This window comes from Canis aureus, chromosome 4 (genome assembly GCF_053574225.1).
Source record: "Canis aureus isolate CA01 chromosome 4, VMU_Caureus_v.1.0, whole genome shotgun sequence".
In the NCBI taxonomy this organism is placed as follows: Eukaryota; Metazoa; Chordata; class Mammalia; order Carnivora; family Canidae; genus Canis; species Canis aureus.
The window spans coordinates 27,098,180-27,115,016 of NC_135614.1; the positions used below are offsets into that span (position 1 = coordinate 27,098,180).

The 16,837-nt window shown below is 47.2% G+C and overlaps 2 protein-coding genes and 1 long non-coding RNA gene across 8 annotated transcripts in view; 2 read left to right on the plus strand and 1 right to left on the minus strand.

Moving 5' to 3' along the window:
* Nucleotides 1-5,235, plus strand: part of KAT6B (lysine acetyltransferase 6B) — a 186,247-nt gene extending 181,012 nt beyond the window's left edge. For all 4 annotated transcript variants that reach the window (XM_077895094.1, XM_077895092.1, XM_077895095.1 and 1 more), the window contains exon 18: nt 1,056-5,235. In XM_077895094.1, coding sequence (XP_077751220.1) covers nt 1,056-3,610 — 2,555 coding nt within the window. In that variant the 3' untranslated portion in view covers nt 3,611-5,235. The remainder of the gene's footprint in view (nt 1-1,055) is intronic.
* Nucleotides 5,236-9,567: 4,332 nt separating this feature from the next.
* Nucleotides 9,568-16,837, minus strand: part of DUSP29 (dual specificity phosphatase 29) — a 32,953-nt gene continuing 25,683 nt past the window's right edge. For all 3 annotated transcript variants that reach the window (XM_077895106.1, XM_077895108.1, XM_077895107.1), the window contains exon 4: nt 9,568-10,177. In XM_077895106.1, the coding sequence (XP_077751232.1) occupies nt 9,936-10,177 (242 nt within the window). In that variant the 3' untranslated portion in view covers nt 9,568-9,935. The remainder of the gene's footprint in view (nt 10,178-16,837) is intronic.
* Nucleotides 12,461-16,809, plus strand: LOC144312398 (uncharacterized). Its single transcript, XR_013377858.1, has 3 exons — nt 12,461-12,983; nt 13,632-13,833; nt 16,238-16,809. It is a non-coding gene; the product is annotated as an uncharacterized LOC144312398 (long non-coding RNA).

The following is a 16,837-nucleotide window of genomic DNA, read 5'->3' on the forward strand; positions in this document are numbered from 1 at the left end:
ATGTGCATAAAGGTACAGTAAAAATAAGATTAGCCAAGTTAAAATAAACATGACAATTATGGTTTGTTTCTTATTTACTTTAAAATGTTCAAACCTTACATTTGAGCAGCAAATTGATCCTAAATACTATGTGGACAGAATTGGTGATAAAAAAGAATACCTATCATTTAAGTATTCAATCATTTCATGGCAAAGACATTACAGTTTGTGTCATGCCAAAATGATGGTCTCTAGTAGATTACAGATGCATTTGTATCGGGGGTATCTAGGTATCTTTTCATTTGTTTCAGAGGTACCCGGTTTATTTTTATGCCAGAGAGAACATTCAAATCAAAGTAAATAATGTCATCTGAGATCATATAAATCCAGTAAATGTCTACAAACAGAAATTTGTATTCTCAGGATAGATATGAGAGTTAGGCTTTTATTCATTTCACCAGGACAGTGGTGCTTTGGATAAATGAGCTAGCAGGAGCCCCTTTCCCCTGTAGTTTCTAATGTGTACATGTTCAAATTGATTGATTATTTATTAACATTGTGGAATTCTGGACTTTTACACCAGAGAATGTCTTATTTGTTAAATTCAAAGCAGTTTATTATAATTGTCAGCATCCAAGTGCCTTTTTTTTTTTTTTTTATTCATGAGAGACACAGAGAAAGAGAGAGAGGCAGGCAGAGACACAGGCAGAGGGAGAAGCAGGCTCCATGCAGGGACCCTGACATGGGACTCGATCCCGGGACTCCAGGATCACGCCCTGGACGGAAGGCGGCGCTAAACCGCTGAGCCACCCAGGCTGCCTTCCATGTGCTTTCTATAAAAAGCACAGCTTTCTTTTGGGGGGGAGAATAAGTGAGACATGTATTCTTTTCCCCGACCTAGGTGATTCACTAGGTTTATAGCACAATATGAATCTCTGTTAGTTTTGATGGTGTCTTTATCATCAACTCTTGACCTTGAAATCAGTGTATACTAGCTAATTTAGAAAAATGAATTCAGGTGTTCAAAGAGATGCTAAGACTTTGTTTTTCTTCCTCCCGTTTGTCTCCTCGCTAAGACAATATGGATGATGATACAGATACCTTGAAAGAAGGCAGCAGAGACAATCCTGAACCTCTAAAGTGCAAACAAGTATGGCCAAAAGGAACAAAACGTGGTCTATCTAAGTGGAGGCCGAACAAAGAAAGGAAGACCGGATTTAAACTGAACCTGTACACCCCGCCAGAAACACCCATGGAACCTGATGACCAGATAACAGTAGAAGAACAGAAGGAGACTCCAGAAGACAAAAGCAGCCCCACTCCCACCAGGATTGAGGAGGAGGTCAAGGAAGCTATGGAACCCCTGCTGCCTCGGGATGAAAACAGAAGGGACGAAACGTGTGCACCTATAAGTCCGAATAAATCGCCAGGTGAAAAAACAGAAGATGATGCAATCAAGCCTGAGGAGGAAGAAGAAGAGGAGGAGGAAGAAGATGACGAAGAGGAAGAGGAAGAAGAGGAAGAAGAAGAAGAAGAAGAAAATGTCGCAAAGGACCCAGGTGGTGCTAAAAGTCAAGAAAAAGAAGAACCAGAAGTCTGCCTGGGCAAAGAAGACTCTGTTGCCCTGGACGATCATGAAGAGGAGGAGGAAGAGGATGAAGAGCCGTCTCACAATGAGGGTCATGATGCAGATGATGAAGATGATAGTCACATGGAGGGTGCGCAAGCAGAGAAGGAAGACCGGCCAAGAGAAGCCTTCAAAGAAGTACTGGAGAACCAGGAGGCTTTTTTAGACCTTAGTGTCCAGCCTAGCCATTCGAACTCAGAGGTCTTAATGGACTGTGGCGTTGACCTTGCAGCTGCTTGTAACGGTGAGCCCAAGGAGCTTGCTGGAGGCACTGACGCTGCGCCTGAATCGGACGAGGAATCACCGGAAGAACAGGCACCGAAGCAGGACCAAAAGAGCAGCGAAGGCGTGGATTCCGAGTTCAAAGAGAGAAATACCACAACCGTGGAAATAGACTCTGAGACCGTTCAGGCGGTTCAGTCTTTGACCCAGGAGAACAGTGAGCAGGACGACACGTTTCAGGATTGCACCGAGACCCAAGAGGCCTGTAGGAGCCTCCAGAACTACACCCATGCAGACCAAAGTCCACAGATCGCCACCACTCTGGACGACTGCCAGCAGTCAGACCACAGTAGCCCAGTTTCGTCCGTCCACTCCCATCCCGGCCAGTCAGTACGTTCTGTCAACAGCCCCAGCGTCCCTGCCCTGGAAAACAGCTATGCCCAAATCAGCCCAGATCAAAGTGCCATCTCCGTGCCATCTCTGCAGAACATGGAAACCAGTCCCATGATGGACGTCCCGTCGGTGTCCGATCATTCACAGCAAGTTGTGGACAGCGGATTCAGTGACCTGGGCAGCATCGAGAGCACAACTGAAAACTATGAAAACCCGAGTAGCTATGACTCTACCATGGGCGGCAGCATTTGTGGAAACGGTTCCTCCCAGAACAGCTGCTCCTATAGCAACCTCACCTCGAGCAATCTGACACAGAGCAGCTGTGCTGTCACCCAGCAGATGTCCAACATCAGTGGGAGCTGCAGCATGCTGCAGCAGACCAGCATCAGCTCTCCCCCGACCTGCAGCGTCAAGTCTCCCCAAGGCTGTGTGGTGGAGAGGCCTCCCAGCAGCAGCCAGCAGCTGGCCCAGTGCAGCATGGCTGCTAATTTCACCCCGCCCATGCAGCTGCCTGAGATCCCCGAGACTGGCAACGCCAACATCGGCCTGTATGAACGGATGGGCCAGAGTGATTTTGGGGCTGGGCACTACCCGCAGCCATCAGCCACCTTCAGCCTTGCCAAACTACAGCAGTTAACTAATACACTGATTGATCATTCATTGCCTTACAGCCATTCCGCTGCTGTAACTTCCTATGCAAACAGTGCCTCTTTGTCCACACCACTAAGTAACACAGGGCTTGTTCAGCTTTCCCAGTCTCCGCACTCCGTCCCTGGGGGACCCCAAGCACAAGCTACGATGACCCCGCCCCCCAACCTGACTCCTCCTCCGATGAATCTGCCACCGCCTCTTCTGCAACGGAACATGGCTGCGTCAAATATTGGCATCTCCCACAGCCAAAGACTGCAAACCCAGATTGCCAGCAAGGGCCACGTCTCCATGAGAACCAAATCGGCATCTCTGTCACCAGCCGCCGCCACCCATCAGTCGCAAATCTATGGGCGCTCCCAGACTGTAGCCATGCAGGGTCCTGCACGGACTTTAACGATGCAGAGAGGCATGAACATGAGTGTGAACCTGATGCCAGCCCCAGCCTACAACGTCAACTCTGTGAACATGAACATGAATACTCTCAATGCCATGAATGGGTACAGCATGTCCCAGCCGATGATGAACAGTGGCTACCACAGCAATCATGGCTACATGAATCAAACACCCCAATACCCTATGCAGATGCAGATGGGCATGATGGGAACCCAGCCATATGCCCAGCAGCCAATGCAGACCCCACCCCACGGTAACATGATGTACACGGCCCCTGGACATCACGGCTACATGAACACGGGCATGTCCAAACAGTCTCTCAATGGGTCCTACATGAGAAGGTAGGCAACAGGGGCAGTCACGAGATCCCCTGGGCATCACCATTGGATCGAATCTGCACAAATACCTTCGAAGAGTACGATTTCAAAACCAGCAATTGGTGTGAATGCAAAAACATTTGTTGGCACCATTTATTTAAAAAAAAAAAAAAAAAAAAAAAGCTGTATGCAGCAGAAAGCCTTATACAAGTTGTTTTTTCTTTTTTTTTTTTTTTTCCTTTTTCTTTTTTGGTATCTTTGTTTCTGTTACTTTTATATGAAATTCTCTGCAAAGGAAGGCCTCTCTGGACTACAATTTGAAGGCAGCCACTTGTTGTGCCTGCTTCCATTAAATGATGTGGATATCAAGCCCCACCCCACCAAATTATCTGTTTTAATACTGAACCTGGAACTTTTTTTTTCCCCCTTCCCTGTCCACTCCATGTAAATGCCTTTAGCATTTCAGTTCTTGTATATTTTGGTTAAGGTGACACTTGAGCATGCCGCTAATGTCTTTGTTAGTGACAGTGCATTTTGTAGTACTGTACAAGTGTTGTGCTAACAGTAAGCCATTTCTTAAGTTTTTTGCCTTGAGTAGGGTGCCCTAATTTGAGGGTTTAAAAAAAAAAACTATATTTTTGTTAATTATAAAACTGTAAAGAGCTATAAAAGCTATTCCCATTTGGTTAGTCAAAAGGGTTTTATTGCTCAATGTTTGGTGTAAAGTTGAGACCCTTTTCCATTTTGGTGACAGATTTCTTTGGGGAAAAAAGGCAGCTTTCTGTTTTATAAATGCAGACTTCTGTTTATTGAATGAAGCATATCTCAGTGTTTATCTGTCAGGTTTTGAAACATTTCATATATGTCCAAATACTTGGCAGGATTTAAAAAAAAATAGTGAATTTGGTGTAAAGTTGCTATTTTATGGAAATGCCTCTAACTTTACATTTTCATTCCATCTGTAGATTTTTCTATCTTTATAAAATATTGGAGTTATTTTTTAAGGAAAAATAGAGAAGTAGCTTGTGAATAGCTCAAACTAAGCTTACAGAACCGCATGTAAAAAAGCAAAAAAAAGTTATTTGTGTCTGTTTATATTGCTTCCTTTTTTGTAGCCTTTGTACCTGTACAGGGTGACTGTAAGGGCCAAGCAGGAGAGGCGTAATCCTTGTATAAAATAGGAGCCAGCGACACTCTTGTATTTATCTGTTCTCTTTTTAGTCAGTCACTTCAAAAAAAAAAAGAAAAAAAAGAAAAAAAAACAAACAAAAAAAAGCTGTACATTTTAACATAAAATAAATTATGATGAGCCATTTTTAGCCTCTTGTGTCCTGTCATATTATGATTGATAGAGAATGACCAATGGAACTGTATCATGTGTCACATCTCAGAACACATACACATTTTGGGAAAATAAATTATTTAGTGTAAATTGGAGTTATGAGATTTTTCTGATTTGTTTTGACTTTGGGGGAGGGGGTTGGCAATAAATAAGAGTAATATCTAATAAAAACCATCACATATACCAAATACCTATTTAATAAATTAATTTATAATGGATTTTAATGCTTTTCATGAAAGTTTATTTTATGCTGGTGCATACCTTCTGTATGCCAATCATTGTCTTTAAAATAAAGTGAATTTGTTTTTTTCTTTTTGACTTGGATCTTCATTTGCAAAGGGATCCTGCACAAATGTCCATTTGCCTCATTTGTACAGTCTGTTATAAACACCCCTCAGCGCCTTAGCACAGTGATAGCCAACTTCATTTTTATAAAAGTTCATACCCAAAAAAGCACCCAATCGGGATTGTGTATTTGAGAAATCATTTTCTCAAAAAAAGGTGTGAAAGTTTTGCTCTGTTGTGAATGAGTTGATTGGATGTTTTCTTTAGAGTCTAAAGTTAATACCACCCCCCCCCGGAAAAAAAATGTTTACAAACATTATTTTATGGCATTCGGGGAAGGTTCTGTCTGTTAAAACATTTTATTACTCAAACTCCAAGCCTAGAAATAAATGCTTGACTTGGTACCCATGTGAAACTGGCCCACTAAGCTCTCAGTGTGTCTAAATGTGGGTGCTTACAACTCTCCTGTCATTTCTTTCATACGTCTTGGAGGGAAAGCATTGCCTTTCCATAAGTGGTTTAACACAAGCAAAGCAAGTGTAGAGACTTCGGACACAAACTTTAAGGAGACTCAGAATAAAACTGAAAAGGCAGGCCGGGTGCACACACCCCGGGATCACAGGCTCCTGCAGACGGGGGATGCCCGCTGGTGTTTGGCCTGGTGCTCTCACCCTTCCTCCGGTTCTTTCACGCTTACAGAGCATCCTGGCTGAGTGGCAAGACCATGGATAATAACAAAAGACCAAGTCTTTTGGTTCTTTCCTTCTACAAATGCAGCCAGTGGATGAACATCTGTAGTGGCTGAGGGAGAGCTTACAGGAAGAGCCTTCTGCAAGGGCTGTCATCACGAAGGGAAGAAGAGAAACTTGGAGGCGCTGTGCTGGTTGCCAAGGGAATAGAATGACCACCTCCAGAGCCGGAGGTGACGGTGTGCCGCCTGTTTGAAACCACAGCTGCCTCAGTGCGGCAGCGTCTAGGGTCTTAGCAGCCCAGTGGGTGCGCCTGTCAGGCAAGAGGCTGCCCGAGCCGGGGGGCTGGGGCGGGGGCCTGCTAATCAGCTGATCTGGAAGCTTCCACAGGCTCCATCTTGAAACCTTCCCAGAGGTAGTCTCTTCCCTCCTCTGTTGAGGTTCTTTGGGAACGGAGATGTCCCTGTTTTCCCTTTCACAACGGCTTGTTAATCACACCCTATGGTCTGTGTGACACTGGGGTTCCGGCCCCTTGGTCCTCTGGGGAGCTCATGGGCAAGTTCTAGTCACTGCCCCAGACCTGCCAGACCAGCATCTCAATACAGTCCTGGGGACTTCCTGTGTCACAGGCTTCCAAATGACAGCAGGGGAGCCAGGGACAGGACCTCCTCTGCCAGCCCCCATCTCAGGCATTCATGGGTAGAACAGAAAGGCTCTGGGGAGAGAAACTGCTGATCTGAGGTGGCCTCAGAACACCCCGCACATTCTTTACTTACCCATCCTCACTAGAGAAAGCAATTCCAACCTAAACGTGATGCCAAGGATCCTGGAAAACAGGAACTTGGATTTGTTAGGACTGAAATGGGGTCATTGTTAGGTTGAGATTCATTAACAAGCCATGTTTTTTAAGCCCAGTAATGTGTTCTTCCCTTTACCTTCTAAGAGTCTCAAGTGGTCATCAGCTGTCGATCATAACTTTTGAATAGTTCGAGTGGTGCCTCCCCAGGTGTGAAGGCATTGGCCTTCCTTGCCGACATTCTATTTTAGAAATAATGATATTGTTACCAGGCTCTCATAAACAGCCCTTTCTCGGGATCCACACGCCCACCCTGTGCAGGAGATGGAGCAGTTGTCTCCAGCGTACAGAGGAGATTGGGCTCAAAGAAGCTAACTTGATTGCTCAAACTCGCTCGGCTAAAATTTGTGAGCTGGAACAAACTCTGTTCTCCAAATGGCAGCTCTTCCTACAACACTTGACTCTGAGAAGGCCCTAAGTTGTCATCGCTCTGATTCAAAGGCTTAGCTAGCAAATCCATGATGCTCTAGGAACTGGTAAGTACTATACGAGTACAGTTTACTTGGTTGGGGCAAGCCAGCATTGTCTCCAACGGTCTACAGTCAAAACTCAAGAGTACCAGTACTGTTAGGTGGGGAAGCAGTACCTTCAACCTCTCTGCGTCCAGGTGCCCATAGTTCCACACTCCTGGCTTTCCTTCTGCCTGTCTCTGCTCCTGGATTTCCCCCTGCCACCCAGGCCCAGCTCTAAACATTGATGTTGAAGTGCTCAGGCCTGGTGCTCCTTCTCCTCATCTCACCCAGTACTATGGGGAGCCAAACATCACTAATGTACACATAACACCTAGAATTATGTCTGCAGTTGTGAACACTCCTCTAAGCTCCCTCTAGATTCAAGGTCAAGTGACATGGGACACCTTTTGTATGTCTTACAGACCTGATAAAATGTCATCTCCAGCCCTCTCCCACATTTCTACCCTAGTCAACCCGGTCTCCATATCCAAGCAAGAAACTGAATCATCTAGATCAAACGAGAATGCTCCCTCCCCTTTGGAAAGTGTGATCCGTCAAGTTTCAGCTCACCCCATCTCCTCAGAGAGGTCTTGACGGCCCAGTCCGCAACTGTTGTCCACCTCAGTACCTGTTTCCCTCATTGCACTTGATTACAACCTGCCGTTTTGTTTTTGCTTTTTGGCATGTGGTAGGTTCTTGGTGAATACTTGACCAAACAATTTACCTCTGAAGACTTGAAATGTTTTTGCAAAAATTTTCTGTTCCTACTTTCTTCTCCCTCTGGCTCCCAGGAGCCATCTTGAAGAGATCAGTACTCTGCTTCTGCCATCCTCAGTAGGACTCACAGCCGCACAAAGGGGTGGGAGCATATAGAAGGGCATAGAGAAGCTCAAGAGATTACCAGCATTACATCCTTCCTACATAATGGACTCATCTAAATGTAAGTATTTATTATTATGTAGTAAATATAATATTATGTGTAAAATATATTTCATTAACGTGGAAATATTAATTTCTCTCTGGATGTGGGAGATAAATGAGTTTTGAGTGGGTTATTGGGATCCTGTAAGCACCTCTGTGATCTTAGAGCCCCTTTTGGTCTGTATCTCTTTCCCAGGAGCCTGAGAATAGCTCTCCTCACACTCCAATCTGAGTCGTCACGAGGACCTGACTTCTCTTGGGCTAAGATGACTCAGAGCAGTCCCAGGAAGCCCGGTGCAGCCACAGGGGCCCAGGCCACAAGTCCTCCCCGCCCCCGGTACGAAATCAGGGCAGCCCACCTAAAGTCACAGAGTAGCTTTACAAAGCTGCTGAGCCCCTGGACACTATCTTCCCTCCATGAAGAACTTCATGTGGTTTCCTGCTGCAAACGACAACCAAATTGGACATTGGGCCCCTTTTCATATTTTTCCCACAGGCCTTTGCTTTCTCCAGGCAGTTTTGGTTCCTGGTCCTCAATCCCGGGCATCTCCATCAGCACCTCTCTTTGGGTCCTGTCTAGTTTAGGGCTCCTGGTTCCAGAAGCCATCTACCTGCTTGTTGCCACCTGCTTTTATCTCCTCCAGACTGAAAGTCACACAGGGGCGCCTGGGCGACTCAGTAGGTTCAGCGTCTGCCTTCAGATCCGGCCATGATCTCAGCAGTCTGGGATCGAGCTCCGCATTGGGCTCCCTGCTACTCCCTCCGCCCTCTGCCCCTCGCCCTGTTTGTACTATCTCCCTCTCTCTCTCTCTCTCTCAAATAAGTAAATAAAATCTTTTTTTTTAATAGCTTAAAAAAAAAAAAGAATGAAAAATCACACCAAGCCTGGCTTAGCTCTCAGGGGCGGGGAGAGTCCACACCCCAGCTCACCTGCCCTGCTCTCCCATTAAACAGCAAACACTTTCCGGTGTGACTGAAAACAAGCCTGTGCTGCTTTGACTAGAATCCAAAGGAAAGGAGCTTCTTCAAGTAGTAGCCTCCTCCTTTTTTCCAAAATTCTAAAGTCAAGCACGCTTGTCTGCAATTCCCTGAACTTCTCTGGGTCGAGGCAACTCTGGAGAAGATCCTGAAGAGGCCTGGCTCCTGAGGAGGGTGGAAGCACACACGGCAGGGGCCTCTGCACAGGGACTCAGGACCCCCACCCCCAGCCCTAATAAAGGGCCTCGCAGGGAGCAGCGTCTGTGGCTGGTGACCCGTGCCTGGCGATTCCGTGGAAAGGAGGATGCGGGAGCTGCTAAGGAAGTACAGATGCTCCCGAGAGGGGACCCACTAATAAGCTGTGCAAACTCTCCTCTAAAACAGCTCCCCAGGGTGCTATTCTGCGAGGCTAGAAAAAAAAAAAAAAAAAAACTTATATTTTAAAATTATTTTTTAAGAATATAACTTTCAGACAAAGCCAGCACATTTAATCACAGCACAATGCCTACACATTTTCCAATCCTTTTCTGCTTCCATCTTACCAGATTTAAAAAAAAAAAAAAAAAAAAAGATAAAAAAATACAGGCGCCTTTGTGCAGAACTGTGTGCTCATCTGTAACCAATTCTGCTGAGTGACTGCTCCATTCTGCTGTGAAGCCAAGTGCTCATCCGGAAGGCAGCCTTGAATCCTCCCTGTTCATCAGCACACACCTGGAGGTTTAAGATGGGAGGAAGTCAAGCTTTGGTTTCACCCTCCCAAGCCACAGGGCAGGGCTCTTTGGGACTTCTTTCTCCGTTCCCGAGTGTCTCTGCGTGCCCTGCAAGAGGCCCTACGGCTCCTCATCAGCCTTCTCACTGTTGTCACTGTGCTCGGCCTGTCGCCTCTGTTGCACCAGCTGCTTGTCCAGTTCCCGGAGCTGCTTCAGAAAGCCCCGGTTGGGTAGGACACAGCGGTTCTTGGCCACTTGTTGAATGGCATCCACCAGGGTCATGTTCTTGTGAATCATCAGGTAGGCCAGGACCAAGGTCGCTGACCGGCTGCGGCCCATGACACAGTGAACCAGGATCTTACCTGAAATGCAGTAGGGAGAAGAGGCACCAAGCTATACTAGTCATCATTGCATTCTTCACCACCATGCACTCTTGGGGGTGGAGACGAATGGCAATTTCCCTTAAGATTATCCTTGATGAAGCAGTAAACATCATTTTTATCAAATTTCAGCCTTTGGTTGCACATCTACTTAATACTCTGTGTGATGAAATAGTACATACATACATACAAAGCACTTTGGCCAACTACCAACGTAAGATGGTTATCTCAAGAAAAAAACACATGGGAGATTGAGTTGCAAGCTGAATTAGCCACTGTTTCATGGAAACACTGTTTTTAGCTAAAAGAACAAATGACAGAAAAACCATAATAATTCACACGTGGATACTTGACAGACTTTGTCTCAAAAATGAACAAAGTAAGCCTCTCATTTCAAAGAAAACAACCAATGGCATTCATTGCCAGTAATAAAATGCAAGCTTTTGAGCAAAAATTAGAATTTTTGAAAACTCATATCTATTACTTTGAGGTGGACAGTTTCCCCATACTTCTAGATTTTTTTTTCATACTTCTAGATTTTTAAGATTGGTGGTGATATTAACAAATGTGTCCTTTTGATAATGTACAGTGAAAAGTGTCAACATTTGGAAGATCTACATAACTTAGGAACAAATATTTTCCAAATGACCAATGTGGGATATTACAAAATCATGCATGGATTAAAAAAATCATTCAGGGATCCCTGGGTGGCGCAGCGGTTTGGCGCCTGCCTTTGGCCCAGGGCGCGATCCTGGAGACCTGGGATCGAATCCCACGTCGGGCTCCCGGTGCATGGAGTCTGCTTCTCCCTCTGCCTGTGTCTCTGCCTCTCTCTCTCTCTCTGTGACTATCATGAATAAATAAATAAAATCTTTAAAAAAAAAAAATCATTCAAAGTGCCAGGCACCCCAACAGAGTATGTCTGAAGTTTATTGATATGGTTTCAGATTCCAGATCGCAGCTTGCCTTTAAAAAACTATTACTTGTAAAGTTTTGGTGTAGTATTAAAGAAGAATATTCACAATTATCTGAAATGGCTGTTAAAATATCCCTCCCTAAAAAACAAAAATAAAAATATCCCTCCCTTCTCCAACTATATACCTGAATGAGGCTGGATTTTCTTCATATACGTCAACCAAAACAACATATTGCAACAGATCAAATGCAGAAGCTGATATGAGAATCCAGCTGAATTCTAATAAGCCTCACATTGAAGAGATTGGAGACAAAGAAAAAAAAAAGCAAAATAATGCCCCTCTTCTCCCTAGCTTTATTTTATAAAATAGAATTTTTCATCAAAGCATGCTATTATTTTAACATGTGATGGGTTTTTAAGTTTTAAATATCCTTAAGTTTTTCAGCTTTTATTTCTTGTAGGGTAAATATGGATAGATATAACCTACACAAACCAAAGCTCTTTGAAGACTTCAATACTTTTTAAGAGTGTCAAAGGGTTCTGAGACTAACAAATTTGAGAACCAGAGATCTTGAAAAATCTCTACAAACAAAAAACTCCCTTTGGACTCTACCATAGGTAGCATCACCTGGGCCCAGCTGAGAAGCACGATGCGAAGCAGCTTGTGCATCCTTCATGTCTGCATTTGGTGACGCCCTGGAGCCCCACAGTACACCAATGTGCTTTATCTCATTTTATCCTTAACAGAACCTTCAAGCTTCATTATCATCATCCGTCCTTTATGGATGGGAAACGGGCTCCAAGTGGTGAAATGTCATACCAGAGGTCGCCCATAAAGCAAGTGCCATCAACAGAAATACTTTATTTAATTTTTTTTTTTTTAAGATTTTATTTATTCATAGAGGCGCAGAGAGAGAGAGGCAGAGACAGAAGCAGGCTCCATGCAGGGAGCCCGACGTGGGACTCCATCCCGGGTCTCCAGGATCACGCCCTGGGCTGCAGGCGGCGCTAAACCGCTGTGCCACCGGGGCTGCCCCAGAAATACTTTAAAGCAACTTGTTGAGGCCCTCTGTGTACTGGCCACTGGCCTCTGTGCTCTGCAGACAGAGGAAGTGGTAAGATTAAGCTCTCGGCGTGTCCCCACCACTGCCATCCCAGTGGTTGTCCTCTCCTGTCGTCGTGGGATGGCTCAGCTGGGGACGAGATGGCTGGGGCCGCTTGCGCTGTGTGACTCGTGACCCCAGGGACGCCTCTATTCCCGCGTCTCGGGCCTGAGGCTGGAAGGATGACCACAAGGACTCACGGACGTCAGAGGGCTCGGGGAACACCGGCAGGGTACGAGAACAGCTTGCTAAAGAACGTTTCTGAGTGGATATGGCTCCCCCGTGTCCCTCCACCTCCAGCCCCTGCCCTGGGCCAGGGGATGGCGCCCCGGGCGGTGGTGACGGTCAGCAGCCCAGGCAGCGAGAGAAACCCAGGAGGCCCGAGCTCCGGGCACAGGGATCCCCTCTTGCCTGCCCTGCCCCGGAGGCCTGCGCCCCTCGCGCAGCAGCAAGGATCCGCTCCGGCCTCCCCACACGCACGGCTGGCTCAGAGCGGCGCTTCCCAAGGAGCTCTTCACCTTACCCCCATTGGGTTCCCGGAGCCTGACAGCGGACCGGGCTGCCCCCGGCCACCCGCCCCTGGCTGGGCCGCCTTCTCGGCGCGCCTCGGCCTCAAGGGAGGCGAGAAGCGGCCGCGGCCTGGGGGGACGCGCTCTGGCCCCGAACGTGCCTCCGGCCTTCCCATCCCCGCAGACTGTTCCGGAGGCCGCCGGGCCCCTCGCCAGCTCTGCTGATAACTAAAGCGTTTCTTCCTCTCCTGGCCAAAAGGGTAATTCTTTCTGTCATGACTAAACGCTCGAAACAGACGAAAGCTGTAGTTCATTAAGTCTTCGGGGAGCCTGAAGTCTGTTAAGCGGGAGGAGGGGAGATGAAGGCCAGAGGGAGCCGGAGGGGCTCGGCCGCCAGCCCTTGAGCGCGGTGGGTGCCCCCGGACGGGCCCTGGCTCGGCCCACCCCAGGGACTCGGGGAGGCTCCCTGTGTGACCCCAGCCGGGCCGGGGCCTGAGCGCTGGCAGCCGCGTCCCCCTGCGTTGGCCCTTCTAGGCCGATGCCTTGGGCCCAAGCCAGACGCCCAACCGCTGAGCCACCCGGGGGCCCCTCAGTTCTTTCCTAATCTGTTCATTTTCTTAAAAGGAATGCTGTTTGCAGCCACTCAATTGACTTGATGGCACACTGATAAGTCTCAGTCTATGTTTCAAAAATGGTGATTTCAGTGAGACCGTTGCCCTTAGCCTTTACCAAAAGGCGAACTCCCACAATCTCATAAAGAAGACCCGTATCCAGAATCTCTGCTGCTCCCCAGTTGCATATTGGGCTGCGTGCCCCCAGCAAGCACAACGTGCAGTTCGCAGCTGACGCGTCCAGAGCCTCACCTCACCCCCATAGCTTCCACGCGCATTTTCCATATTTCACCGCAGGCCGATCGGCACGTCGCGCTGATGAGGTCGATGGAATCATCATCCTTGCGGAGGGGAGGTGTGAAGAGGTGGGCTGTCCAAGTTGCCCAGCTGGCAAGTGACCGAACCGTGACGCCAGCCCGGGCCACCCGATGCCAGACTCAGAGCTCGGACATGCCGCGTGGCTCCCAGGTGTGTGGACAGCAGACAGAAGTTCCACCAGGTAACACGAACTTCTACTACATACAGCACATGCCGATATTTTCAAGTCTTCTCTGTTTTCCTTTTTCTACGGTTTTATTTATTTCTTCATGAGACCCAGAGAGGGAGAGGCAGAGACACAGGCAGGGGAGCCCGATGAGGGACTCGATCCTGGGACCCAGGGTCACGACCTGAGCCGAAGCCAGACACCCAACTGCCGAGCCACCCAGGTGCCCCTCAATTCTTTTCTAATCTGTTCATTTTCTTAAAAGGAATGCTGTTTGCAGCCACTCAATTGACTTGATGGCACACTGATAAGTCTCAGTCTATGTTTCAAAAATGGTGATTTCAGTGAAACAGTTCCCCTTAGCCTTTACCAGAAGGTGAACTCCCACAATCTTATAAAGAAGACCCGTATCCAGAAGCTCTGCTGCTCCCCAATTGCATATTATCGCTGGTGACCAAAAGATAGGCCCCTGTCACTCAAATCAGATATACAGGCCAAGCCTGTTAACCCATCAACCCTACCACCACCCACCCTCAACTCAACCCCGCCCCTGCCAGGTGCATACTCTCACAAGCGACCTCCTTCCTTGGTTTTGGGGGTCACTCTTTGCCTGTCTCTCCCTCACCGAACCTTCATCAGCAGCGTGCAAAGGCAGAGTTCCTACTTCTCCCAAAACAGCTCTGGGTATGTTGGAAGTGGTGAGAAAAAGGGGTGCATGTTGTATTTTGAACTGCTAGGGGCAGGACTGTGTGTGCTGCAGTGAGGTGGGGGACCCCTTAAAATACCCTGAGAATCTGGTCTGGTGAAAGCTTAGAAGTACCAGAGAACCAAGCTCCTGCTCAAAAGCAGACTTCATTTATTTATTCATACCTGCTTTATCCATAATAGATTTTAAGGTGGCTTCAAAAGCAGGCTATGGACCGTTTAAGAAAAAGAAAGAAAGAACAAAAGGAGAGCGGTGATACTAAAAATCTGATCTTTAGAGCCTCACAGTATCTGCCCTGGGATTTCTTAAATTAAAACCACACTGCTTTCACCTCTGAGGATGCCATGCCAGGAGCACTTAAGGCCATCCAAATGGGGTTTCCGTGGCAGTATTTTGTCAGTACTTCTTTCTCTGCTGAAGAATGACACGTTCAGTTGCTTCAGATCTTATAACCAGCTGGAGTGCCTGACCTTTCCTGATTTTTGGTGACCTCTTATACAGTAAAGTCACCGGATGCTCAAAAAAAAGGGCAAAGGACTCTTCTGGGAGGCCTGAGTGACAGAAGGAATTCCTGCTGGCCTCTGATTAGCTCTGTGACCTGGGCACATCACTTGCCTTCTCTGGGCCTCTGTTTCCCCAGCTCTCAGGCTGGGACACTGGACTAGATTATTTCTGAGACTTTTCAAGAGTGACTAGAGTTGCCTGGGGAGTCCTTTCGGAAGAGATGGGTCAGGGTAGGATAGGGGTAGGAGTGGGTCCCTCGGGGCTCACTACAGGCCACAGGAACAGCTCTAACAGCACCACAAGGAAGGCTTTCCAGCAAGAGTAAACAAGACTGGATGTGAGGGGCAGCAGTGGGAAAGAGCGTACACTTGGCTGGAACTAGCCAAGGAAAGAACAGGAAAGACGAGAGGGGAGAGAGAGATGCCTTGCCTTAGGGCCAGACTGTCCATCAACACCTCTTACATCAAGAGTATAATAAGAAACATATGAGGGAGCCTGGCTCTAATATGCTATAGTAGCGTCCCCTGGATTTCCAGTGAGTGACTAGACATCATGTGTCCACTGCGTGTGTGCATGTGGCATGAAGGCTGAGCACATGCCAACCCCACTGGATGGAGTCTGTGGCCATGCCATCGCTGGACCAATGAGTATTTTATTTTGTTACTCTGACTACTCAGCATAGGTGACAAACTGACAGCCATTGGGCTTCTTCTGTTTGGCCTTTGCAGCATTTTAAGACATGTTCAGTGTGTTGCCAGCACTTAAAAATTAGGCAATTTCACATTAAAATCCAGGATTGAAGACTTTTCCTGAAAAATCAGCTCTACATCTGCACTGATTCTCACAAGACACATGTTGGCTGAGACTGAGTAGCAGCTGCCCCCTTGGAGAGTATAGGGGGCTCTTGACTTGGCTATAGGCACTCCCCACCCACACCCCATGCCTTCCCCACAGCCCACTTCATTTGTTTACATTCCCCGCCAGGTTCTGCAGGGTTTGCATTTGATTTGAGCCCCAGACTTGTGGATATTCAAGTGCAAAGGGCATTGAGAAGGGACCCCAGCCTCCTCCCTGGCAATGGGGTCCTATCCTGCTCCCCTTCCCCCAGCCAACTGTCTGGTCCCACACCCCTGCCCACCGATTCTATCCCCTGCACGTTCTCTGGCCTGGGCATATACTTTTCTCCCTTCACCCTTTCTTCTTTTCTAGGTGCTTTTGAACACATGGTCTAATAGTCAGGACATCTCCATATCGCTGTTCTGTGATCTGGCCAGTCCTAAACATGACTGGAGAGCCCCCATTCTTTCCCATTTCAGCAGAGAGGGGAAAGACGCTAAAATGGTGTGCCAGGAACTGGAAACAAGCTGTCATGGGAGTCTATTGTGCGAGTTCAAAGTTGGAATGTCTTTTTTCCTTTTTTTTTTTTTTCCTCTTTTCGGATTGGAAACTTTATTATGATGATGCACACATGCTAGTGTGGTTATGTGTTTCATGGTGCATGACCTCTCTTTATCAAACACATCTGAGAACCCGCTGTGCACCAGGTTCTGTGCTAAGTGCTCCATGTGGGTTGCCGCTGATCCTCATTATAACCTTTCAAGGTAAATATTTTCATCACTAGATGGAGAAAGCAAGGCTTAGAGAAATCACATTGTTAGTAAGTTATATGGCGTGAATTTGAACCCCGCCCTGTCTTCTCCAAAGCCTGCCAGACCCCTTCCATTAAGAGAAAGTTTGAAGATACAGTAATGGCGAAAGAGTACATTAAACAGAAACTGAAGGACTGGGTTGTTGCAGCTTTGTGTTTTT